At 40.9% G+C, this 26,436-nt stretch overlaps 1 protein-coding gene across 1 annotated transcript in view; it reads left to right on the top strand.

Moving 5' to 3' along the window:
• Positions 1–25,065, top strand: part of ATXN10 (ataxin 10) — a 176,355-nt gene extending 151,290 nt beyond the window's left edge. Inside the window, exons 11-12 of the mRNA XM_007976081.3 lie at positions 23,116–23,303; positions 23,791–25,065. Coding sequence (XP_007974272.1) covers positions 23,116–23,303; positions 23,791–23,793 — 191 coding nt within the window. The 3' untranslated portion in view covers positions 23,794–25,065. The remainder of the gene's footprint in view (positions 1–23,115; positions 23,304–23,790) is intronic.
• Positions 25,066–26,436: the final 1,371 nt, after the last annotated feature.

Here is a 26,436-nt window from a genome sequence, read left to right as displayed (position 1 = left end):
GATCATTCCTATCAGGAAGTGTTCTATACTCTGTACCAGTTATTCTAGGACCAGTACATTAAAAAACAAAAACTTATTGGGCCTGTTGGATTCTGTGAAGGATTCTTTGGAGGAAAATGTGGGACTTATAAGCAGGCACTCATTTACTTATCCGGGAAAAGAAAAGGCCGTGTGGTACAGTGGGGCCACCAAGTCAAAGAAGATGCAAGCTCTGATCACCGTCTAGCTGGAGAAACAGGCCATTGGATAATACAGGACAGGATGCTAAGGGGTGGTAGAAGAAAGGCCGGTCTACTCAGAGGCTCTGACCCAACCTGCACATCTCTCATTTATTTGTGTTTCTTCTGATAAGTGACTTGGACTCTGAGCAACTTGGAGGGAATTCATTGGTCTGCTTTTCTGCCTGGAGTTGACTGCTTCTTATGGAGTGAAACGGGGTGGCTGGAGGAAAAGGGAAGCCTCTGGCTGCTTTGGGCTTTCTGATCCTTGTGGTTTTGTGGATCCACGTTATCCCTTCATTGGAGAAAGTATAAAAATAAAGCTAACTTTTAGACGTGCTCACCCTTTCAACTCTTACCAATTCTTTAGTCTTAAAATCTTCACTGAAGTCAAGACAAAAGATGTTGGATCCTGTGGCCACAGGCATTGCCAGGGTGGTTTGCTTACCCCGGCCATCCCAACAATGGTGGTTGGTTTTTGTGAGCTGCCGGGAAAGTCGTCTTGGGGAATGGACAGACCTTTTCTTCAGGATTAACTGAGCACAGCCGAAAACAGGCCCCGTGCTGTGAAAGAGCCTCAGTTGTGGACAGAAGCCAGGGAAAAGCACAAATAGAAATGGTTCGAGTTTCTACGACAAGGACCCAGCCTTGCCTTTGAGATTTTTCACCTGAATATGACGAGACTTACTTTTACAAGACAATCTTGCCTTCATCTTTGGAAAATGACCCAACTTTAACATTCTCCAGGAAGCTCAGAGAATGATGACTTGGTCAGATTCGGATAGAGATGTGCACTTTCTGACTGAAGATGGGGAAAGCTTGTAGAAAAGTCAAAATATTTTCCCAGTTTTTTGAGAGAAGCGAAAATGTATCAGAATCAAAACTACTTCTCTTGCATTTCTCTCCTAAAGCACTTGTAGAAACGAGCACACGAGTACAATTGCCAGGCATAGTGGCTCACACCTGTTATCCCAGCTACTCAGGAGGCTGAGGCAGGAGGATTGCTTGAGCCTGGGAGTTTGACAGCAGCCTGGGCAACATAGTGAGACCCGTCTCTTTAAAGAAAAACACAAACGAACCTGGCACAGTTTCCTCCAGGCATACTTAGGAAGCACCAGGAAATCCTACTGGGTTTTGTTTTTTTTTCCCCCATGGGTTCAATTGTTTTTTTTGTTGTTGTTGTTTGTTTTTTGTTTTGTTTTATACTTTAAGTTCTAGGGTACACGTGCACAACGTGCAGGTTTGTTATGTATGTATGCTTGTGCCATGTCGGTGTTCTGCACCCACTAACTCACCATTTACATTAGGCCTAATGGGTTTTCAAGAAGAAAATGATGGTTGTGAAAGACCCCGACCTCCTCTCCCTGCTAGATTTCTGATGCAGAAAAAGCAAGTTAGGCACCTGAGCTGGGAAGGCACTGCACATCATGGCGTCATTTGTGAGTCTATATCCAGGATAAAAATTATTTGTTCAGTTGTATGTGTTGAAATAGTCTCTCCCATCCATCTTTGTTCTTACTTTCCCATAGTGTCTTATTTCATTGAGGTCTAACTTACATATAGTAAACTGTAAACTGCAAAGTTTTAAGTATACATCTTGACACTTGGGGGCCATATTTCTTGGTGCTGTCTACCTGATGCAACCTGTGAACTGCATTTGGCAGATCCCCTCACACTTCAGGTCGTGATCAGTCATCCTAGTTTTTTTAAAACTTCTTGTTTTATTTTGAAATATAACATGCATACTGAAAAGTGAAGCCAATATGTATGTATACACTTGGCAAATAATTATAAAGCAGACATCCACATACCAACACTCAGGTCAAGAGGCAAAAATACTGCCTGCTTTCCCTGAGGAATCCATCCAGTCCTCCGCTGGCCTGACCAGCACCAGGCCTTCCCTGCCGTTCCCCAGCGCCAGCTCCAGAGTGTGTCTAAACCATGTCCAGTAGGTCGGCCATCTTTGAAGTTCATATACACGGCATCATGGCCTGCATTCTTTTGTTTCCTATCATTCCAAATCATGATTGTGAGAGTCACCAAAACTGTTGTGTTTGGTCTGTTTTATAGCATTTCATTGCAAGAAAATTTAACATTTTGGCCTTCTACTGTTGGTGGACTTTTGTCATGTTTCCACTTTGGGACTGTTAAGTTATTGCTGTGAGCATCTTGGTATAGTGTATGTGTCCTGCTGCACAGATGTGTGGGTGTTTTTCTAGGCATGGGATTTCTGGGCTTCAGGGCATGTGTATCTTTATTTTAGATGATGCCAAACTTCAGAGTAGTGGTACCAGTTTTCCGTCAGCAGTATATGAAAGCTACCTTCACTCTGCCTTCTTGCCAACACTTGACACAGTCAGACCTTGTAATATTTGCCATTCCGATGAGTATAATATGTTGTGATTTTGTTTGAATTTCTCTAATTTTTTTTTTTTTTTTTTATGAGACGGAGCCTCACTCTGTCGCCCAGACTGGAGTGCAGTGGCGTGATCTCGGCTCACTGCAACCTCCACCTCCCAGGTTCAAGCAATTCTCCTGCCTCAGCCTCCCGAGTAGCTGGGATTAGAGGTGCTTGCCACCACAGCTGGCAAATTTTTGTAGAGATGGGGTTTCATCATGTTGGTCAGGCTGGTCTTAAACTCCTGACCTCAGGTGATCTGCCTGCCTTGGCCTTCCAAAGTGCTGGGATTACAGGCGTGAGTCATAGCGCCCAGCCGAATTTCTCTAATTAATAAACACAGCTTTGTGATTTTTGGCTATTTGGATTTCTTGTGTCATGAAGAATTTGTTCAAATATTTTGCCCATAGTTATGTTAGGTGTTTTAAAAACTGATTTTTAAGAACTTTTTTCTATATCCAGGATAAAAATTATTTGTTCAGTTGTATGTGTTGAAATAGTCTTTCCCATCCATCTTTGTTCTTACTTTCCTCATGGTATCTTACTATTTCATTGAGGTATAACTTACATATAGTAAGCTGCAAAATTTTTAAGTATGCATCTTGACATAAGTACAGACGCATGTACCCATCACCCAGATGGAAATACAGAACATGCCTGTCTCCCTAGAAGGCTTCTTGAGTGTCCCATTTCCCTCACTGTCAATCCCCAGACGTAACTTCTGTTCTGACTCCTATGGTGTTTTAATGAATAAAAATTCCCAATTTTAATGTAAAATTTATCAGTCTTTCCTTCTATGTTTAGTGATTTTTGTGTCTTATCGAAGACTCTGAGGTCATAAAAGTATGGTAAAGGCTTTACAGTTTTGCCTTCTATCTAGATTTGTAATCTATTAGAATTGTAATTCTTATTTATAGTGTACAGTAGGGATTCTGTCTTTTTAAAATTTCCCCTGTGGTTATGCAGTTGTTTCAGTATTTAAAAACCTTCTTTTCACCCTTGGCTCTGCAGGACCACCTTGTCATAAATCATTGTCCTACAGGCATGATTCTATTTCCTGTGCTGTATTCTCTGTCCCTGCCCTGATATTATACTCTTGTAATCATTGTGACTTTATGATCTTGGTATCTGGTAGGGCAAATTTTGAATGTTAACCAACTTTTCTTATATTATCCTTCTTATATGTTGCTGGATTCAGTCAGTTGCTTTATCATTATGTTCTTGCATTTATTCAGCAGGTATTTATTGAATAGCTGGTATGTTATGTGCTGCACACAGTTCTAGCTGCTTGGGATACAATGTTTGACCAAAAAAGAGACACTGTGTGCTACCATGAAGGTTTCAGTGTGGTAGGTGGGCACACCCCCTGCTAGGCTTTGGGACAGGCACTTCAGGTCACCTGGGAGACTCTGTGCCCTCAGCATCTTGTGACGTGCCCTTGCTGGGTCTGTCACTTGTCCTTTTTTGTGAGCTCCTTGAGAGCAAAGCACATCATGTTTACTTCTTCGTTTTTTTGTTTGTTTGTTTTGGTAGTCCCTGGCACATAGTGGCACAGTGGGTATGCAGTAAGTTCTGGAGCAGGGACTTACCTTCCTACCTTCCTTTGCCTTCCCCACGCTCTTACCTGCTGAGTGTAGTCAGCCCTTCCTGTTTTCCCTTCCAGCACTCTGGCCACCCTCTTCTAATATCCCACACTGCCCCTGCACCTCACAGACACCTGCACTTACTGTTCCTCTCACTGGAGTTCTCCCCTTTCTACCTTTGGCCAACTTCTCACCTTTGAGTTTGATTTAAATATTATTTATTTAAGATAAGTCTTTCATGATATCAACTCAAATTTAAGGCCCCCTTTTTATTGTGTCACCTTATCCTGTAATTTAACATTGTCGCTTTTACAATACTTTGTAATTATGTTCATTTCTCTGCATCTTAACTCTCCTCAAGGCACTGAATTGATACTTAAAGTAAACATAGACACCATCTCTGCTCTCTCCCCCTTCCATAGTGATTGTCTGTACTTTCCATCCCTTAGTTGAACATTGGTAAAGGGAAAATGAGGAAACTCTAAGAATCATGTCATATTTAATGAAATCTTCAAGTGGCATCAGCTGCTAGTTGGGAACAATGACTTAAAAATGCAGTAAACATACCACATATATCCATGGGTGTATGGTGGCAGCTAGGAAACAAATTTGTGTTGATAACCAAATTGATAGAGGTTTTTATCTATGGACAGAGGTGATGTGATCTAGCTTTTTCTGTGATACCCAGAATCTATAACCTGTCTTTGTTGACCTCAAGATAAAGACCTTGTAACAATAACAGTAATAACAGATTTGTGTGGGAGAGGGTTCAGGGAAATTGGTGGGTAGGAGGTCCCAGGAATCTGTCTTCTCAGCTAGACAACATTTGTACTGAATCTGATGTAACCGTTTTGGTACTCGAGTCCATTGAAGTCTTCCAGTGTCCACGAGAAGGCTTGAATGGATTTCAGCTCTAGCACAGTGGCAGCTATTTATTCCTCTTCCATCCCCAGTCCTATGGCAGACAGCGGTACACTGTTCTTAGAGCATCTTGCAAACAGCTTGTGGGAGCTAGATAGGAAGGGCAAAAAGGACCCTGTCCTGCAAGTATCTGGGGTCAGTGCTCTGATGACTGATTTCAGCTTTTGATCACAGAGGTACAGACAAAGAAGTGGAGACCATTGTTGTTGCACCTACCCCCATTGTTGCAAGTCCTTCCACCTCTGGCTGAAGTGGCTTTCTGGGTATTTAAAAGGCCAACACCCTTTTTCCCTCTTCCCTTTATTTTTCTTTTGCATCTTTTGGGAACCAGGCATTAAATACTAGGACATTGAAAAACAACTGTATATACAGGGAAAATTAGAAAGTTACCATAGTTTCCCAGGGAATAGCATAAGCCCAGAGAAGACCTGAGAAGATCTTAAATTTACACCTCAGGCTTATCCTTGGCACAGAGAAAGGCTACAACAATCCAGAAATAATAATAATGAACAGTAATAAATGTAGCAAACACTTCGGCTTAGAATCTGAATTCTAGAGTTACCACATTATTAGAGTCAGATGTCCCATTTAAAAAACAATCATAAGGCATATATAAGAAACAGGAAAGTAGGCCCATTCAAAGGTGAAAAAATGAAACAGAAACCATTCTTAGATTCATCTACTATATTTTAAAACAAGTGTCTTACTAAAGATGCTCAAGGAACTAAAGGAACATGTGTAGAAAATCAATAAAACAATATATGGACAAGCCCAGGTGCAGTGGGTCACACCGGTAATCCCAGCACCTTGGAAAGCTAAAGCAGGCAGATAGCTTGAGCTCAGGAGTTTGAGACCAGCCTGGTAATGTGGCAAAACCCCATCTCTACAAAAAGTAGCAATGCGTGGTGGTGTGCACCTGTAGTCCCAGCTACTTGGGAGGCTGAGGTGGGAGGATGTCTTGAGCCCAGGAGGTGGAGGTTGCAGTGAGCTGAGATTATGCCAATGTGCTCTAGCCTGGGGAACAGAGCCAGACTCTGTCTCTAAATCAAAACAAAACAAAAAGCCCAATATGGACAAAATGAAATGTCAACAAAGAGATAGAAGACCTGAAGATAAATCAAAGAGAAATTCTGGCGCTGAAAGTACAATACCTGAAATAAATTTACTAGAAGGGTTTGAAGACAGTTTTGAGCAGGCAGAAGGAAGCTAGGACAATGGAAAATATTAAGTCCAATAAGCAGAAAGAAAAAATATTGCAGAAAAGTGAACAGAGCCTAAGGGATGTGTGGAACACCATCAAGCCAACCGACATATGCATTGTGGGAAACAAGGAAAAAGAAAGAGGGCAGAGAGGATATCTGAAGAAATAAGGGCTGAAATTTTTCCATATTTGATGGAAGTCACGAATATATACATCCAGGAAACTCAGTGAACTCCAAGTAAGATGAACTCAAGGAGACACATTATAGTCAGAGTTTTGGAAGACAGAGATAAGGAGAATAGGAGAATCTTAAAAGCAGCAAGGAAGAAGCAGCCCATCACATGCAAGAGATAATCCATAAGATTATCAGCAGTTTTCTTACTAGAAACTTTGGAGGCCAGAAGGCAATCGGCCAAAATGTTCAAAGTGCTAAAAGAAAAAACTGTCAACTAAGAATTGTTTGTCCATACGGCCCTTCAAACAGGAGTAGTAAATTGAGGCATTCACAGATAAACAAAAGCTGATGGAGTTTGTTACCACTAGACCTGCCTTGCAAGAAATGCTCAAGGTAATCCTGCAGGGTGAAATGAGAAGACAACAGACAGTAACTTGATGCTGTATGAAGAAATGAGGATCTCAATAGAGATAAATTCATGAGCAATATACAAACTAGTTTATAACTTCCCATTTTGTTTTCTACGTATTTTAAGAGACTAATGCGTTTAAAAGGATTACTACTTTATATCTTGGGGTACAACAGTGTATAAGGTTATAATTTTTTTATGTTAGCCAAAAGGATTAAACAGAGCTATAAAGGAACAGCATTTTTGGATGTTATTGAAGTAAAACTGGCATAAATTAAAATTAGAGTATTATAACTTTAGAATGTTAAATGTAATCCCCATGGTAACCACACACACACACAAAAGGCTATAGAATATACACAAAAGGAAATGAAAAAGGAGCTTAAACATTTTAGTATAAAAAATAAACTAAAAAGACAGTAATGCAGGAAATAAGCTATAAGGCATATGGGAAACAAATAGCAAAATGACATAAAGAAGCCTTTATCAGTAATTATTGAAATGTAAATGGATGAAGCTTTATAATCAAAAGACAGAGATTAACAGAATGGATAAAAGCACGTGATCTAACTGTGCTGTCTACAAGAGATTCAGTTTAGATCCAAAGACACAAATAGGTTGAAAATAAGAGGATAGAAAAATAGTATAAGGAAATGGTAAGAAAGAGAGAGCAGACATGACTAATATCAGACAAAATGATTTTAAATCAAATAAAGGTTGCAAGAGACAAAAACAATATATTAAAGGTTCAATACAGTAAGAAGATACAACAAATATAAACATTTGCACAGACCAATAACAGGCCAAAATATATGAAGGAAAAACTGAAGGAAGAAATAGACAGTTCTACAGAGTAATAGTTAGAATCTTCATTACCCTACTCTCAATAATGGATGGAAGAACCAGACAAAAGGTAAGTAAGGAGACAGAGGACTTAGTAAACAAACTAGATCTAACAGACATACACAGAACACTCTATCCTACAATAACAGCATATACATTCTTCTCAAGTGCACAGAAGACATTTTCCAGGATAGAGTATATATTAGGTAACAAATTAAGTTTCCATAGATTTTAAAAGATATCATACAGAGTATCTTTTCTGACCACAACTGGATGATGTTAGAGATCAGAAATAGAACTAAAACTGGAATATTCACAAATTTGTGGAAATTAAAAAATACATTGTTAACCAGTAGATCAAAGAAAAAATCACAAGGCAAATTAGAAAATACTTAGAGGTCAGCTGGGTGCAGTGACTCATACCTGTAATCCTAGCAGTTTGGGAGGCCAAAGTAAGAGGATTGCTTGAGGCCAGGAGTTCAAGACCTGCCTGGGCAACATGGTGAAGCCCCATCTCTATTAAAATTTAAAAAAAAGAAAAAAAGAAGAAATAAAATATTTAGAGACAAATGAAAATGAAAAGACAACATAACAGAACTTACGGTACACAATAAAAATAATGCTTGGGGGAAATTTATAGCTATAAATGCTTACATTAAAAATAAGAAAGTTCAAGGAACTAGATAAAGACATAGACAAAGTAAACCCAAAGCTAGCAAAAGTAAGATAGTAAAGATTAGAGCAGAGATAAAACAAACTAGAGAAGAGAAAAATAATAGAGAAAATTATGAAAACAAAAGTTGGTTTTTTAAAGATCAACAAAAATCGACCAACTTTTAGCTAGGTGGACTAAGGAAAAAAGAAGACTCAAATTATCAGAAATGAAAGTAGGAACATTACTACTGATTCTACAGAATTAAAAAGGGTTGGAAGAGAGCACTGTGAACAATTGTACACCATCATTTTGGATAATGTAGATAAAATGGACAAATTCCTAGAAACTCAAAACCTATCATAACTAAATCACAAAAAGTAGAAAATACAGATAGACTTATAACTAGTAAGAAAATTGAATCAGCAATGAAAAATCTCACAAAGAAAAGCCCTAAACCTGATGCCTTCACTGGTGAATTCTACCAGACATTTCAAGGGGAACTAATACCAATCCTTCTGAAACTTTTCCCAAAAAATCGAAGAGAAGGGAACACTTCCTAACTCATTTTATGAAGCCAGCATTACCCTGGTACAAAAGCCAGACAGAGACACTACAAGAAAATTAAAGACCAATATCCTTTATGAACATGAATTCAACAGCATACTAAAATAATTACACACCATGACCGAATGGAATTTATTCTTGGAATGCAGGGGTGGTTCAACATACTGAAATTGACCAGTGTAATACACCACATTAATAGAATGAAGGGAAAGAAACACCTGATCGATTCAGTTGATGCAGAAAAAGCATTTGACAAAATTCACCATCTCTTCATGATAAAAAAAAAAAAAAAAAACACTCAACAAACTAGGAATATAATGAAACTACCTCAACATAATAAAAGCCATGGGAAACCAACAAGTGAAAAATCAACAGCAAACATACTCCATGATGAAACACTGAAAACTTTTTCTCTAAGATCGGGAACAAGGCAAGGATGTCCACTTTCATCACTTGTATTCAATATCTTACTAGAAGTTCTAACCAAACCAATTAAGCAAGAAAAAGAAAAGGCATCCAAATTAGAAGAAGTAGTAAAATTATCTTTTCACAGATTATATGATCTATAGAAAACTCTAAAGATTCCATCCCCCTCATACACAAAACCATTAAAACTCATGTTTTAATGAATTCAGTAAAGTAGCACTATCTAAAGTCAACACACAAAAATCAGTTGCATTCTATTTACTAATACTGACCTGGAATGGAAATTACAAAAGTAATTCCTTTTATAATAGCATCAAAAATAATAAAGTACTTAGGAATTAACTTACTCAAGGAGGTGAAAGACTTGTACCATGAAAACTCTAAAACATTGCTGAAAGAAATTAAAGGAGACAAAAATGGGAACACTTCCCATGTTCATGTGTTGAAAAACAATATTGTTAAGATGTCAATACTACTCAAAGCAATTACAGATTTAATGCAAGTCATGTTAATATTCCAATGAAATTTTTTGCAGAAATAGAAAAACCCATTGTAAACTTCATATGGAATCTCAAGGGACATTGAATAGCCAAAACAATGTATGAGAAGAACAGAGCTGGAAGACTCACACTTCCAGCTTATAATAACTTATTGAAACTTATAATAAAGCTACAATAATCAAAACAGTGTGTTACACGAAGACAGACATCTGGACTAATGGGACAGAATAGAGAATCCAGAAGTAAATACCCACAAATGTAGTCAAATGATTGTTGAAAAGGATGACACCACCATTCAGTGGAGAAAAGACAGTCTTTTCAATAGATGGTGCTAAGGAAGCTAGGTATCCAGGTGCAAAAGAATGAAGCTGAACCCTTACCTAACATCATATATAAAAATTAACTCAAAGTGGATTAAATGTAAGACTCTTAGATGAAAATACAGGGCAGAAGCTTCACATGACATTGAATTTGGCAATTATTTATTGGATGTGATACCAAAGGCACAGACAGCAAAAGGAAAAATGACAAATTGGACCACATGAAAATTTTAAAATATTTTGCATCAAAAGAATCATTCAACTGAGTAAAAATGTAATCCACAGAATGGGAGAAAATATTTGCAAATTATTTATTTGATAAGGGACAGATACCTAAAATATAGAGAGAATTCATAAACTTAACAACAATAAAACAGCCTGATTCAAAAATGGACAAAAGTCTTTGAGTACACATTTCTCCAGTAAGATATACAAATGGCCAAGAAGCACATGAAAATATACTCAGATCACTAATCATGAGGAAAATGCAAATCAAAACCGCAATGAGATACCACCTCACACCCATTAAGAAGGCCACTATACAAAACAAGAAAAAAAAAAAAAAAAAAAAAAACAAGTCTTGGCATGAATGTGGAGAAATCAGAACTCCCATGCATTAGTGATGGGAATGTAAAATAGTGCAGCCATTGTGGAAAATGGTTTGGCAAGTCCCCAAAAAGTTAAAGATAGAATTACTATATATGTGATTTAGCAATTCCACTTATGGGTATATACCCAAAAGAATTGAAAATAGTGTCTCAAAGAAGTATTTGTATACTGTGTTCCTAGCAGCATTATGTGCAGTAGCCGAAAGGTAGAAGCAACCCAGGTGTCCACCAAAGGGTGAGTGGATAAACAAAATGTGGCCTTTACATTTAATGGAATATGATTCAGCCTTAAAAGGAAGGCAGTTCTGACACACAGTACAAGATGGATGAACCCTGAGGACCTTATGCTTAGTGAAATAAGCCAGTCATACTGTGTCAGCTTATTTATAAGAGGTACTTAGAGTAGTCAAAATCACGGAGACAGAAAGTAGAGTGCTTGCCAGCGGTTGAGGGGAGGGAAAAAAGGGAATTACTGTTTAATGGGGACTGTGTTTCCAAGATAAGAGTTGCAGAGATGGATGGTAGTGATAGACACACATTGTTGTGAATGTATTTAACTCTACCAAAGTGTGCTCTTTAATATAGTTAGGATGCGAAATTTTATGTTTTGTGTACTTGACCATAGTAAAACAAAAATTTTGGAGGAAAATAAATGTAGGCAGCAACTGTACCTCAGACTTTTCCTGTATGTCTCAGATCCTCATCAGGGGCCTGAGCACAGTATAGTTTTCTAATTAACCATTCTTCAGGGTCAAAAAAAAGCAAACAGTTCTGTCTGTTTAACAGTAATGTCTGACATTGAGTGCCTCTTTCGTGCCTTGCATTGTGATCTTATTTCTTCTTTGTGTCCATCCTATGAAACAGTATTTTTATCTTCATTTTATAGAGGAGGGAATTTAGGCAAATGGTTTTATAACTGGCTAGGACCACCAGCTGTTTGGCAGCGGAACGGCAATGCAATTTGAACCTCAACTTACTGCTCACAAGGCCCAAGAACATAATCGCTTTTCTGTACTATCATTTGACATACTGAGAGATCATTTCGTCTCCCCCTCATTGGCGAAAGGATGTGAAGTCACATGCCTAATAGAGGAGCACGGTGGCCTATAAGCCTCTCCAGGGCCTGTGCTGGAACTCCACTGCACCCATGGCTCTCAGGTGCACTGAGTGTGTTGTGCACATGGCAAACACCTCCTTCTGTCACCTGTACCCACTACCTGTCCAAGTTTATAGGTGGAACGACTGCCTTGGTAAAGTTGTGTAAATTGCCCAAAGCCATACGGCTTGTAAAATGGCAGAGCTGGAATTGAACCCAAGTCTGTATTACTCCAAAATCTTATTCTCGCCATTATAAACTCCTGTTCCCTTGTTCCACTCTCCACGCAGCTGCCCCCACGAGCTTCTTAATTTTTCTACTTCAGCTCTTTTGATGAGTTCTCATTGTGTTAGAATGCAGTACAGCAAGCTCCTTACCATAGCCTAAGAATCCCTGAAAGAGCTGGCTTTGACTGACTTCTGCTTCATTTTATCCACTCTCCCTCACTCATTCTTCCCAGCCATACAAGTTTTTCTCATCAGTGTTCCTCCATGTGGAGGCGCTCTGTGGCCTGCTCCCGTCCGCAGCCTCTTCCTCAGCTCTCCAGGAGTCTGGCTTCTTTTCATCCTTTGAGTTTCAGCTCTGATGTTAATTCCTCAGAGAGGCCTTCCCTAACTCTCCTCCTTCCCCAAGTTGTCCTCTTGTAATTATACTCTGTCACCCCTTTCAGACTTTGTTTTTTGGTTTAGGGCCTGCCTCTGCAAGTGCTAGAATGTAAACGCCCCAAGGGCAGGGACTAGACTATCCTGTTAGCTGTTGTCTTACCAGTATTGAGCATTTTGCCTTCGTATTTGTTAAATGAATGAATAGATCACGATTAAATTCTTGAGAGACATTCAGATGTAAGATTAACAGTTTAAATTTTTGTTCATATCTAAATCCCTTGCTCCAATGCCAGCCTAAATATCAAGAGGTGTGTTGTTTATAGAGAAGAGGAAAACAGTGTTAAAGTATTAAGTTTCTGTAATTGAATGAATTTTCTCCCCAAAATGAAATATTCAGTACTTCAGAAATTTGTTAGAGGGATATGCATCAAGGGAGAGTTTTAGAACTAAGTGTCACCAGCGTGACCACTTGGCTTTTAAATAGTCTAAAGTGTTATAATTAATATTGGAGTTATTTATGTATTATACCTTTCTGCTGAAGGTTGTCCTCACTTTAAATGGATATAGTGGTGTTCCTCCCCTGATGAGGATAAATTAGAATTGAGATCTCCTTGTTGTAAGAAATCCAATCAGACTGCAGGTAACTCTTGAGTCACCTATTACTGTTATAAATGAAAGCAGACAGCATGAAATGAGAACCTCTCTCCTGTGTTGACTTTTCAGCATAGTAGAGTCATTGGGCAGCACATGCATCTGGTATCTGTGCCTCTTCACCCTGCACACCCTCCCTACCCTTGACCACCGACTTCCTGGGAGCTGCTGGAGGTGTCGGGGGAGGCGGGGTGAGGAGGCAGGTCAGGATGGCCATGGTAACTAATGCCATTGGAGCAAGTGCTACCAAATGCCCAGACACTGGTGTGTACAGCATAAGAGCGCTCCCTGACTCCTCAGGGCCTGCTGTGTCTTGCCTGTTCTAAATCGCCAGAAGCTCCACCCTGTTCATGTTCTTCATTTAATCCTTCCTAATTTAGAACTATTTTTGATCCTTGGCTGTACTTCATTAATTTTGAAATATCAACAGTGCTAGACGAACACTAATGTCTCATAACTTAGGTGGGTTTACTTTTTCTGCTCTAAATTTTTATTTCACTTTGAATTATTAGCTAGTTCTAAAGGTATTTTGCAGAGATAGTTACTCTGGTATCTGCAAGTTTATTTTATCACTTGGGATTTCTTTGAAGAGAAAAGGATGTATTTCATGTATCATAAAACCTACCGCTCCTTGTACTGGTTTGCAGGCATAGCTCAGAAACGTGTAGTCATAGCAACACGGAAGAAGAACTGCTCTGCCCTCCAGAGGTCTCTCTGGATGGACTGGTCATGAGAGCATACTTAGCAGCGATATGGCATCGCGATCAGGGGAGCGGATGCTGGAGCCTCACTGCCTATTTCCAAATCCACCTCGAACACATTCAGTTGTGGGACCTTGGCCATGTTTGCCTCTGTATGTCTTAGTTTTCTCATCAGTAGAATGAGGACAGTACCAAACATCTACCACATAGAGAGTTTGTGAGGATTGAATGCTTTCACACTTAGAACAGCCCCTGGCACATCCTGTGTCCTGGAATGTGACAACTGCTGCTGTTACCTTTATTAGTTTTACTCGTGTTACTATTTTGTGAAGGTAAACTGACAATCTCATTTTCAGTCTTGGCTTATGTGAGAGACACTTAAATGTACAAAGCTTCGCTTGCCTTGAGAGTGGCAGTGTGCTCCAGGAACAGAAATTCAGTGGGGCCAGCTTATTATCTGACCACTGATCCCAGAGATCACCAGGTACTTGGTAAACATACTCTTTACCTGGCAGGTGAGGCCTGACACTTCCCCTGTTTCTACTGGGCTTCCATTGACTCACATGCATAAATCCCCCGATCGTTAGGACTTCCCCTGCCACCATCAGGGCAGTGTGCTGCTGGCAGCGTCCCGGGTTGTGTGTGGAAACACTGAGCCCTGTTGTTTACTTTAGAAGTTTATTGTCCCCAGAATGCTGCTCCCTTACAACTGTCTCCTGCAGCGTGAAGGCTGACATTGTATCGTGGCTGTGTATCCATATGCATTTATTAAATCACACCTCCCTTACAGCCCAGATCTGACAGAACTCTGGGAGCTACCCCTTCATAAGTAGATCAAAGCCAGGCACCAACGGGCAAATATTTTAAACACTCGTACTGTAGCCAGGAGCTGCAAGGACTAGTAAGATAGGAGTCTGAGCACACGGTGAGCACACATTCTCTGGAGTCAGAGCTCGTGCACTGTGGCCTGAATATCTGCAGTGTGCATGGGTGTGCCAGGCACTCTGTTAACCATGCTGCATACAGTGGCTCCTTCCGAGTCTCAGATGTGACATTGGAGTGCTGCCCCAAATCCAACTGGAACTATTTCATGGCCCCAAAACCCTTTCGTGTGGTTTAAGTTAGAAGTGGTATTGGTTGTTTCTGACCCTGAAACCTGTGTGTGATGGGGCTGCCAGACTGTGACTGCTTCGTACCACGCTGTGCTTTGAAGTGGTCAGTAAAATGCTTCCAGAGCATGTCATGTACAAAATTAGTTTCATTGCCACAGGATCCTTCACCGCCAAAACCCCGTGAATGTGAGGTACCTGTGAGCATGGCCCTCCGTTGGCCACAGAAGCTTTTGGAGTGGGTAGTGTGTGCGATGATTGTGCAGGGCACAGGTCATCTTCCCATGACTTCATTGCCAGATGGACGGGCTCATGGGTCCTGCTTTGCCTGGCGTGGGCTCATGGGTCCTGCTTTTGCCTGGCGTGGGCTCATGGGTCCTGCTTTTGCCTGGCGTGGGCGCTTGAGCTTTCACATCTGGGACTGGTGAGGGATGGAGAGCACACGCCCAGCAAGGCCTGGACAGCGCACTGGTGCCACAGCCCTTCGTTTAGGCCCACGAGATGCAGTGGAGGAAGTGTGAGCCTTATAGAGAGAGAGGTTTCAGGCTTCAGAGAGGAGGCCTGTGAAGTCAGGAACATCTCCCCTCTCCCTTTACAATTTATGGAATGTACATTGTGCCAAGCAAGGACAGTGAATTGGCCTTCGTTTCAGCATCTTTAATAAAGTACTGATTTGGGTTATGCACAGAGGTAAAATCTCTAGTGGACAGAGGTATGAAATGTAGTTCTGTCAAAACTCAGCAGTGTTTTATGGGGCCTATGTACCACTTCCCTTACGGCCTAGAAGCCGAGAAGCAGCCTCAGCTTTCAGTGCAGGGGTGTTGCTGAGATGGTTTTTTCCCTCGGGAAAGACTGAAACTGCTCCTTCTTATAGTGTGTATTAAATGCAAATCTTATTCTATATTCTTCAGATTGTAACCTGTAATACAAATCTGACAATTATTTCTCTGCCTTCTTTTAGTATTTTTTTTAACACTTTCAGTATTAGCAATTAGCCATTAATTGGCAAATTGGAGGGTATACATAGTCGTGATTTTAACTTTTATTTTTAAATGCAATTAAGGCATAACAGGCTACAAAACATAGAACAGGACGCACAGCACTGCATGGAGACATTTGAAGCACAGATGTTCTCTCGTATTAAAATCTAAAAACTCAGAAGGAAATTAGATACCAGATAGACCAACAATTTAGAGAAGGAAGAGGGAGCCAAAATGGGTGGTTTGTGGTGGGTATTGCACACATAGTTTTCAACATCACACAGGGAGACCCTGTGTAGAATCTGCACCATAAATTAGACTTCTACTTTAATTTTCTGAATGAGAAGAGTATGCAGTGGGACCAGTGACAGAAATGAGAGTTGAGAACAAAACATAATCATGACAGATGAAGGTGGAAGTAAAATGAACTTTAGAAAGCAATGAAAATATCTCTTGATATTTGAGTTTATTCTGAAAAATTTGTGGCCCCTTGTAAAAGTAAGGGGGTCTTCAGATGTATCTCTGCCCCAGGACCTCCATGTTGTCTGGCCCCCTCCCTCTCTCCAGCCCCCTGTCTTACTCTCCAGCACCCTGCGAGCGGGAGCTCTTCTTTTTAAGGAGGTGTTCCCAACGGGTAGCACGAGTCCCATGAAACTCCAGGAAGCCCAGGGCTCCCTGGGCAGCACTTTGGGAAGTGTCTGTTTTCCTCTCAGTAAGAAAGTTCTCAGAGAACAGGGACAAGGTCATTGAGGACACTCCCCTGGGAATGCACTGGGGTGAGATGGGGTGAGGGGGTTGCCTTTTCAGGGCCACACTCTTGGCGTGTTTTCTTCTTTGGCTGACAGAAATTGGCATATTTTAAAGTATTTTGGTTTGTAGCAATATAACACATTTTGAGAACAGTTTTTAAACTGAACTACTACTACTTTGCACTCTAAAAAACTCTACATTTTTACCATGGTCCGAGAAGATATTTGTTTAGATGTGACAAGGGATTTGTGAAGCATCTTCATCTAGGAAAACCTTTTTCTATCAGGGCAGATAATTACACAGGTTTGTAAAAGCCTGGGTGGAGTAGGCTTGCCGGTGCTGACCGTGCTCTGTGCAGGCCAGCTCTGGGAGAGGTTCTAATTGTGTGCCCCTCCCTGCTCCACAGTGTACTTTGGAAAGCCCTGCAATACACAAATCCCTTGCCTTCATGGGTTTGTTATCTAAAAAGAGTTTTAAAATATATATCCTGGATGCAAAAACTAAATACACATATTACATATAATATATGTATCTGTTAATACAGATATTATAAATAAAGTCCATATATATCAGAACATCATGAAAAGTCTTTTAACACATTTAAATCATTTTAATTTACATCATGCATATTTTTTCAATGCCAGTACTTTTTAAGGTTGGTTTATTTATTTACTTATTTTTGAGACAGAGTCTTGCTCTGTCACCGAGGCTGGAGTGTAGTGACACAGTCTCGGCTCACTGCAACCTCTGCCTCCCGGGTTTAAGCGATTCTCCTGCCTCAGCCTCCCAAGTAGCTGGGACTGCAGGCAGCTCACCACCATGCCCAGCTGATTTTTTTGTATTTTTAGTAGAAATGGGGTTTCACCATGTTGGCCATGCTGGTCTCAAACTCCTGACCTCGTGATCCACCCACCTCAGCCTCCCAAAGTGTTGGGATTACAGGCGTGAGCCACTGCTCCTGGCCTGTTTATTTATTAATTCAACAAATATTCATTGGTGCTTCCCATGTTCTAGGCCGGAAGTTGGCATACCTTTTCTGTGAAGGGCCACATAGTAAATATTTTGGCTCTGCAGGCCGTGCTATCTCTTGGCAGCTCCTCCACCCTGCCCTTGCAGTGTGACAGCAGCCACTGACACAGGCAAGTGATGGGCGTGGCTGTGTGCTGTAGAACTTTATTTATGGATACTGACATTTGAATTTCAAATAATTTTCATGTGTCAGAAATCAGTATTATTCAGATTTTTTTCCAATCATCTAAATATATTAAAACTGTTTTTAGTTTGCTGTCATAAAAAGCACAGGCCATGATTTGCTGACCCCTGTTCTTAGCAGTCTTCTAAACACCGACAGAGCAGTGACCAGAACAGAGTTCCTGTCACCCTAGAGTCTACATTTAATGATGTACAGGACTTTAAGTAGCACTGATTTTGATAGCTGAAAGAATAGTTTAGCTTGATGGAATCTGTCTCATCAGACAATTCCAGTTTTAACATTTCAGCTTACCCGACTGTACTTTAAAAGTGAGCTTGGCACATCAATCTTCTGGTCATTAAAACCCTTACCATGGATTGTTTTTCTGTATCATGCTGTTTCCCAGCCTATGTTCTTCCCCCCTGCTAATATCTTATCCACTTGCTGGTACAAGACCACCCAGTTTAGTGTTGCGCCGTGTGTTGAACCAGCTGAGGCCCAGTGCAGTGCTGCCTAGGCCATTCAGCAGTACAAGGTGCTTTACTGACGCTGTGGTCTTGGTGGCCTGGGTCAAGACCCCAGAGTCCCCTGCTGAAGAGCTGGCCAGCACCATCAAGTCCCGCTCTAGTGCTGATTGCAGGGTTCTTTCAAGGCAGTTTTGCAACAAACAGGCTCATGCCTTCTATTTGTAGTAGCTATGGAAACGTTAGAAGCTCTCTTTCTAAAGCTAAGCATACAATAAAGCACTTCAGATGTTGGTAGGATTAGAGACTTTAGAAGATGTTTAATTTTCTCCCCTACTCTTTCTTTCTCTCTGTCCCTTTAGAGAGGGAACAAGAGGGCAATGTGAATATTAACTGAGACTTGCTTTAATCTCTCTCGTGACACTTCAGACTGTCTAGGTCTGCACAGGCTGCACTCTAACAAGGAGTGGCATGCATATTCATGACCCAGGGCTGTGGACCAGACATGCTCTCTAGGGCTGTAATTTACAATGTTTTTATTTTCAACTCAAATTTTGTGAAAGAAACAACTATGAAAAATTGATTTTGTGATTATGATTAAGTCTAGAACCCAAGACAGCAGTGCTAAAATGTTCTCACTGGAAATAGGAACAGATTAGAGGAGGTTTGTGTAGTATTTGATTTACAGATAGACAACACAAACCCCAAAATGTTGGTGCTCATTTAGAGGGGGCAGTGGAGCAAACTTCACGTCTGCCTAAGAAGAATGCATAGGGGTTCTGCCTTCATGAAGTCCTCCTTAAACCGGAAGGAAAGATGAATTTCACTTAAAATACGTAAGAGTATTAAATGTATATTTAAATGAAAAGTGTTGAGGTTTACTATTATTGGCATGGTTGTTATTTCTGATTTTCAAGGCCCTGAAAGGGGGTTGATTCCAGAGTGGTCTTGTGGCCCTATTTCTTCTCAGCCTTTCATACTTCCTTGACTTACATCTTTTTGTACTTTGATACTAATTTTGGAAGAAGACAAAAGTGTGTTTTCTGCTTTGGGCTTCAGTGCTTCTTCCGTTAGGTTGTCAGGTCAGTGGCTATGCCAAGAATCTGCTCCTTGTGAAATACTGGACTATCATTTTGTTCCTGAGGTAGTATGCCTGAAGCCTGGGGCTGCAGAGGGCTGAGCAGGACCTATCACCCCAGCTGCAAGCGGTGCCCCTGTTTGAGGGAGACACCTGGCAACCCTTCATCTCCAAGAGGGCTTTTCTTCAGTCTCATTCTTTCTGTGCTCCACTTGTCTTATATATAAAGTGGGCATTGTGTAAGTTTGTATTCTACAGAAATTAGCTGCCAAACACTTTAAGGGTGGGTTGCTATTAAAATACCATGATAACAGTATTTTCACAAAATGTGATAGAAATGTTGCCCTCCAATCCCAAGATGAACAGATTAAAATCCACTCTTTGATCTCATCTACTTGGGAATTCTCGTGTTTTGTTGTTGTGGACCTTTTATTTACGCAGTCCAGCCTCCTTGCCTGGGTTGCGTTTATATCGGTTTACTTTCATCTAATCTCTCAAACCCTAAAAAGCCCTGGGTTGGGAAACCACACCAAGAACAGGAGGCAAAAACACAGCCTGTGGGTCGCTGCACTGCCACCGTGGCCCCACCCACATGGTGAATGAGAGATAGCATGCTTGCATTTGTTCATTTAGCAGACATTTCCCAGCACCACGCTAGGGACAGAGCACAGAGAGGTGAGTACCACTTGGGCTTGTTGCGAGGAGTTCACAGTGCATTAGGGCATACAGAAATATAAACAAAGAGTCATAGCTTACATAATTTCAATAAGGCCAGACACGGTGGCTGTAGTCCCAGCTATTCAGGAGGCTGAGGCAAGAGGATCACTTGAGCCTAGGCTTTCAAGATACAATTTCAATAAATACGTATTGAACATGCACCTTGTGCTGAGAACTAGAGTCGGTGCTAGGATATTGAAGTCAATTAGATGGGACTCCTGCGCTCGAGGAGCTCACAAACTCATAAACAGATGAGTACAGTGCAGTGTGATGAGAACTGTTAAAAAAAAAGAGAGAGACTGCATTGGCAACAGACAGCAGGTACACCTAATTTAAGCAGGTGTCACGGGGTAGCTTAGACAGGGAAGGCTTCCGGGAGACTGTGATACTTTGCTGAGTCTCGAAGCCTAAGTGTGCCCCATGAGAAAAGAAGCAGCAGTGAGGAAAGCACATCCCAGGTCAGGGATTTGTGTGTGCAGAGACAGAGGCGAGGCCAGCATTGTGACATTGCCAGAACCTGAGAGATGAGGGTGTCTGGCAGGAGAGGTTGGTAGGGGCCGTCTGGCGGGGTCTCACGTGCCCTGGAGTGGAGCACTTTGATAGTCCCTTTCCTCCAGAGACATCCTGTGTTTGCTGCTGGCAGTGACGGTGCTGGCACCAGACTCTTCAGTTTCTGAGCCAACCACCCCTCTGATCTCAGGAGCTCTGAATGCATTATTGGGAATTTCAACTTTCCTACTTTAATTATATTTAAGTGAATAACCAGGATGTTTCAGAAAGAATTGTTATGCTTCTTTCATTTACCATTAGGGAGTTATACTCATGAACAAAAATTCCCCAGTCTTATACATATATTTCTTGCTCCTTGAGTCAGTTCTCCTAATAATCTCTGACTCCTCCTTTTCCTACAAAAAGTGAGAAAATGAATTTGTATATTGCCAGTGACATCCTGGGTGTGAAATTCAAATAATTCATTGTTGAGAAATTCACGAATATGTTGTAAGTGCTTGATACCGAGGTTCATTATCTTTATACTGGCACAAAGTGGGGGTTCAGTGATCATGGAAAAGAGGTGGATATTCAAATTTAAGATTTATGCATTTGAATATTTGAATAGGTTCTGTCTCCAGAAAAGAAATGCAGCCATATAAAGGACCTGGACTTTGTCACAAGAGAATGACAGATAAATGACAAAATGAGAACGTTTTCCCCACCATAGACAGATGACTGATTATAGAAGCAGCATCAACTGGGCACTGACAGTCCTTTTCTCTGCCATTTGGAAAAGGTCAGTCATTTATACCCACTAGTGGTTTTGATGCTAAACCTCCAAAGACCAGCAGGTCATTCACTCAGCACATGCTGGTTGGTCCTTTGCTTTGTGCCAGGCTCCATGTCGAGGCCCAAGGCCCCAGGAACACACGACCACAGCCCCTGCCGTGGAGGAGCTGGGAGATCCAGGCCAGGAGCTTAAGTGCTGTGAGTGGGGAAGGAGAGAGGACCCTGGGCCAGCTCACCGGGTGGGTATTGGAGGGACTAAGATGGAGCAACCTTTTTAAAGCCCCAAAAACTCTTCCTGAGCATACAGCTGCCCGTGTTTAGTATATTTCAGTTGTCTGACTTCATTGGACAGTCATTTTTACTGTTTTCTTTTGAGGCTGTTGAACTAGGGAGAGAGACTGTTGGACTCATTTTCTTTCCCAGATACTACAGGAAAGAGCACCTGCTTTATGAATGTTCAAAGTTTTCTCCATGTTCCCATGCCATGTTGGGGGAGCTAGAAATGTCTCAGAACTGGTCCACAGCGTTGCACAGGGGCGTTCAGGACAAGATCAGAAGACTTGGCTCTTTAGCTCTAGGGTTTGATACCTTGTGGGGACACTGACGCCCTGGTTCTGGCATTGGCAATGCCCGAGTGGGAAGCATCTGGTAATCATCAGGGGACAGGACTTGTTTGACTTCATGCCTTTATCTGCTCATGTGCGGGGAGGCCTCTTTCTTTGGAAAAGTGTTTATTCCACCCTAGGTTCTTTGTTGTTCCCCTGGATCAGGGTGCCAGGCCCAGTAGGGACACAGCCTCTCTTGGCAGTCTCTTATGTATGTCCCTGAATCCAACCACTGAAGACTGGTCCCTGCAGTAGTTTTTGTACAGTCCTTTATAGAACTACATATAATAGCAATTTAATGCTTGCATGAAGTTTACACGGCTCTTGGTGATTAAATCAAATGCCCTACTCAGTAATGTGGCGATGCTATCCCAGTCTTCGTAGGTTGTCTCTGGTCTCCTGCCAAGCGGAACGTGCCAGGTGAGCACTTGGGCACAGTGAGCCCTGATGCTTTCAGGAGCCTGAGTATTCAAACTAAACACAGCAAATCCTTCAAAGGCCTTCCAGCTTCATCTTTAGAATAGTGAATGCGGGAAATTCCATGGTGACTCCTAGGAAACAATTCTTATTTCTAACTGGGCTCCCATTAAACAAGATGATTTTCCTGATTCTAACCTCACATCTTTGTGACTGATTCTTTAGTGCTCCTCTTATTCTTTCCCTAGTGAGTCAGTAACATAATTATTCAACAAAGGAATGTGCGTGTGTGCACGCACACACGTTTGCCTGTGTGTGTGTTCTTGGATTCATAAACTTCAGTTTGAGCTATTCTAAGACTTTGCTTCCTTGTTCATTCATTCAACAAATACTGAGTAAATATCTCTGGGTGCCAGTGGCTGGACATCACACACACATGTTGGATGTATATGTGCGTATGCATGCATTGCCTCTTTTTAATGTGTTTGCAGTTTAGATGCATATTCAGAGAATGCATCCTCAAGAAAACCTGTTAATTGGTCCTGGATGTTCCGTGTTTCTGTGCTCCTCTACTCCTTTTCTGATAATTCTTATGTGAAGTTATCAAACAGGAAAGTATGTTGTCACATTCCTTCACTCTGGCTCCAGTTCTGACCCAGTGGGTGATATACGCCATCCGAAACCTTACTGAAGACAACAGCCAAAACCAAGATTTGATTGCAAAGATGGAGGAACAGGGGCTGGCAGATGCATCCCTACTTAAAAAAGTGGGTTTTGAAGTTGAAAAGAAGGGCGAAAAGCTGATCCTGAAATCTACTAGAGATACCCCTAAGCCAGTAAGTACCCTCAAGGGAACTGTCCTTCCCTTTGGTTTGTAGAAAGCTGTTTCCACTCCTCCGTTGCTTCAAGCACGAGGCTCTTTGTAAGAATATGGATAGGAGAATTGTGCCCTCTCTAGTGGTTTACCGAGGAAAGCCCTAAAGATAGCTGCAAACAGTTTTTTGGTTATGGCTTTATGCTGCCATTTTCTTAAAACAGATAAAATTTCAAACTCATTCTGGGTGAGACATATAAAAAGGCATATCAAAATGTATACATGGTGTAAAAGTAAGTTACTCATAGGAATTAGATTTTCTTTAAAAGATAGTTAATGTTCACTGTAGTTTAAAAAACAAAACTCCTTGAATACTATTGCATGAATTGTTTCAGGTTTCTCTAAGTTATTTGTGATCACTGACCAAAGTTCTGGGTTTTTCCCCCTTTGTCTGATGAATCTTGTGAATAGATTTGTTATATCTGCATTTCTTTCTTTTTTCTTCTTAGTGAATGAACTGCATCCAAATACCTGAATTTTTGGAATATGTTTCATGGATTTTTCATCTTCTGCAGTATATGAAATCGCAAGTGTTTGAAGATTTATAAGTACAAATTCGGGAACTTACGAATTTTTTAGGTAGTGGAGTTTAATGTGTATAAGCTAGAAGTGGAAGTAACTGAGCGTTCTCTTGTTTCTTTGCATTAATGTAACTTTGTGGTTTGCCTTTGTCCCCCTGGATAGAACATGCATTTAAAGAATATATTGTACTTACTGTGACAGCAGATAATAAACCAGTCTGTTGGAGGGCACAACCCGTATTTAACAAAACTTGGACATTGGCTTGGACTATGTTTGTCCCTTCAGATGGCAACTCAGCATCATTCTTTATATTCCTCTTCTCATTGGGTTTTCTGAACTCTGGCAGGCAGTTGAAGTAGTTTCTCACTGTGATTAATTCTACCAATCTCTTTTCACCCCTCTGTCGTTCCAAAACATTGACAAGACTCATTTCCAGTTAATTAATTCAAGAACCCTCCCTCTTCATTTTAGGTACTGGGCTGTCTTGTCACTGAGCCCTATCCCTTGGAATGTGGCAGGGAGCGAGGTTGGTGAGAGAACATGTGGGCACTTAACTCTTCTTGTTCCAGTTCGTCCCAGAAGTCGACATCCCAGGCCCCATTCTGTGTCAAGGTGAATGCCTGTGTCCTCCCCGGCTTCATGCCTCTGTCATGGGGGAGGAATAGCTGATGTTCTGCGCTGGTGCAGCGCCATAGCATTAAAGGTACATTTCTGTCTTCTTTGATTTAAAAAGCACCAGTCTCATGAAGGTGCCACTCAGTTTTAGCCACGTCTTCACTGGAATTACAAAATTACTTTTAGGGAGCAGGAGTTTATTTGACATCTAGTTATCTGTCTGTCTGTTCTTCTGTCTGTCTATCTGCTATATGAGAGGTAGGAGTGGATTAAATGACCACTGAACTCACTGAATCCAGATCATTCATATTATTAACAAAAGCTCTAGGGGGAGGTCACGTTGTGAATGCTTAAAACATATTATCTTCTTCAACAGCCGCATCACCAAACAATATATCCAGAGATTTTGCACAGTTCGTGTTGAACCTTCCAAAATAAAAACAATAAAGACCTGTCCAAAAGTTTTTACAAAAATACTGATTGCTCCCAAATAAAATGCTTCTAAGCTTTGTGTAGGCATACTTTAACTGATTTGTAAAAATAGCTTAAGCATGTTGAGAATGAAATAAAAGTTTTCCCATGTGCTATCTAATGTACTCCGTGTAACTCTGAAGACACATCAGCTTCTAGGATTGCAGCAATCTATGAATAACGTTTTTCTCTCATTTATGACTTTCCATCAGTAAAGAAGCGCTTGCGAAAGCAAAATTACACAAAGGAGTCATTCTCTTCTGGGACATAAAGAGTTAAAGCTCTGTCCTCTAAATAGAAGGCTGGCCAAAGGGAAAAAACAGTGGGAGTCCCTTTTCCCTTTTAACAAGTTTGCAATAGACACTTCTTTTTTTCCTGTCTCAATGGATGTGTGCACACCAGTGGAATCACACAAACTTGTCGGTATGAGCTATATAATAACAAACACAAATAAATAAAAGGGAGCCTTGTGAGAATACAGAATGGGGTAATGGTTATGTGTTTTCTAAGTAGGAAGTGTGGGGCTTGCATAGTGAAAACATGCTGATGACTGCATTGTGGCTGCCTTTGATTCCCTTGGATGGATTAATTCTTGAGCACAACAGCTTCCCTGTCCTCTATCGTGGACTCGGAGCTCCTGAGAACCTTGTTTTACATGCTATAGAGGATTAATCACCACCTCAATCAGTCATTTAGAAGGAAGAAAAAAGCAGGCCAGCCTTACAGAATTTGTAAAGAGACAGAATGGTCACAGCAAGTTTTGTGACCATATTATTGCTTTCAAGAGCAAGCTGACAAAGCTTTTAGCTGGCTTCACTTTAAAAGATAGAGGGGAAGCCTCCTCAGCTTGATACTGAGTCCGAATATTTGCAGAGTGATTATTTTTAATACTTTAACAATGGATGTGAAGATTTCAAAAATACTTATTTTTGCAATCTTAAAACAGTCAGCTGTCTGTATCCACAGGTTCTGTATCCACAGATTGAACCAACTAGGGATTGAAAATACTCAGGAAAAATAAAATAGTACTACAACAACAAAAAACAATACAGATTTTAAAATACAGGGTGACAACTATGTCCATAGATTTACATTTTATTAGATGTTACAAGTAATCTGGAGATGATTTAAAGTATGTGGGAGAATGCGGGTAGATTATATGCAAATACTATGAAGGTTCATATCAGAGACTTGAGCATCTATAGATTTTGGCATCCAAGTGAGCAGGTCCTGGAACCAATACCCCATAGATTTCAAGGGCCAACTTACTAAACAGTTAGGATTTATTAATATTTGTTCATTGTCCTCCTGCCCCAGCCTTGTAAGACATGCCTGCTTCCTCTTCTGTCATGATCCTAAGTTTCCTGAGGCCTCCCCAGCCATGCTTCCTGTATAGCCTGCAGAGCCATGAGCCAATTAAACTTCTTTTCTTTATAAATTATCCAGTCTCAGGGAGTTCTGTATAGCAATGCGAGAAGGCACTAACG

The sequence above is a fragment of the Chlorocebus sabaeus genome, chromosome 19 (genome assembly GCF_047675955.1).
Source record: "Chlorocebus sabaeus isolate Y175 chromosome 19, mChlSab1.0.hap1, whole genome shotgun sequence".
Lineage (NCBI taxonomy): Eukaryota > Metazoa > Chordata > Mammalia > Primates > Cercopithecidae > Chlorocebus > Chlorocebus sabaeus.
This window is presented reverse-complemented; position numbering and strand designations above follow the sequence as displayed.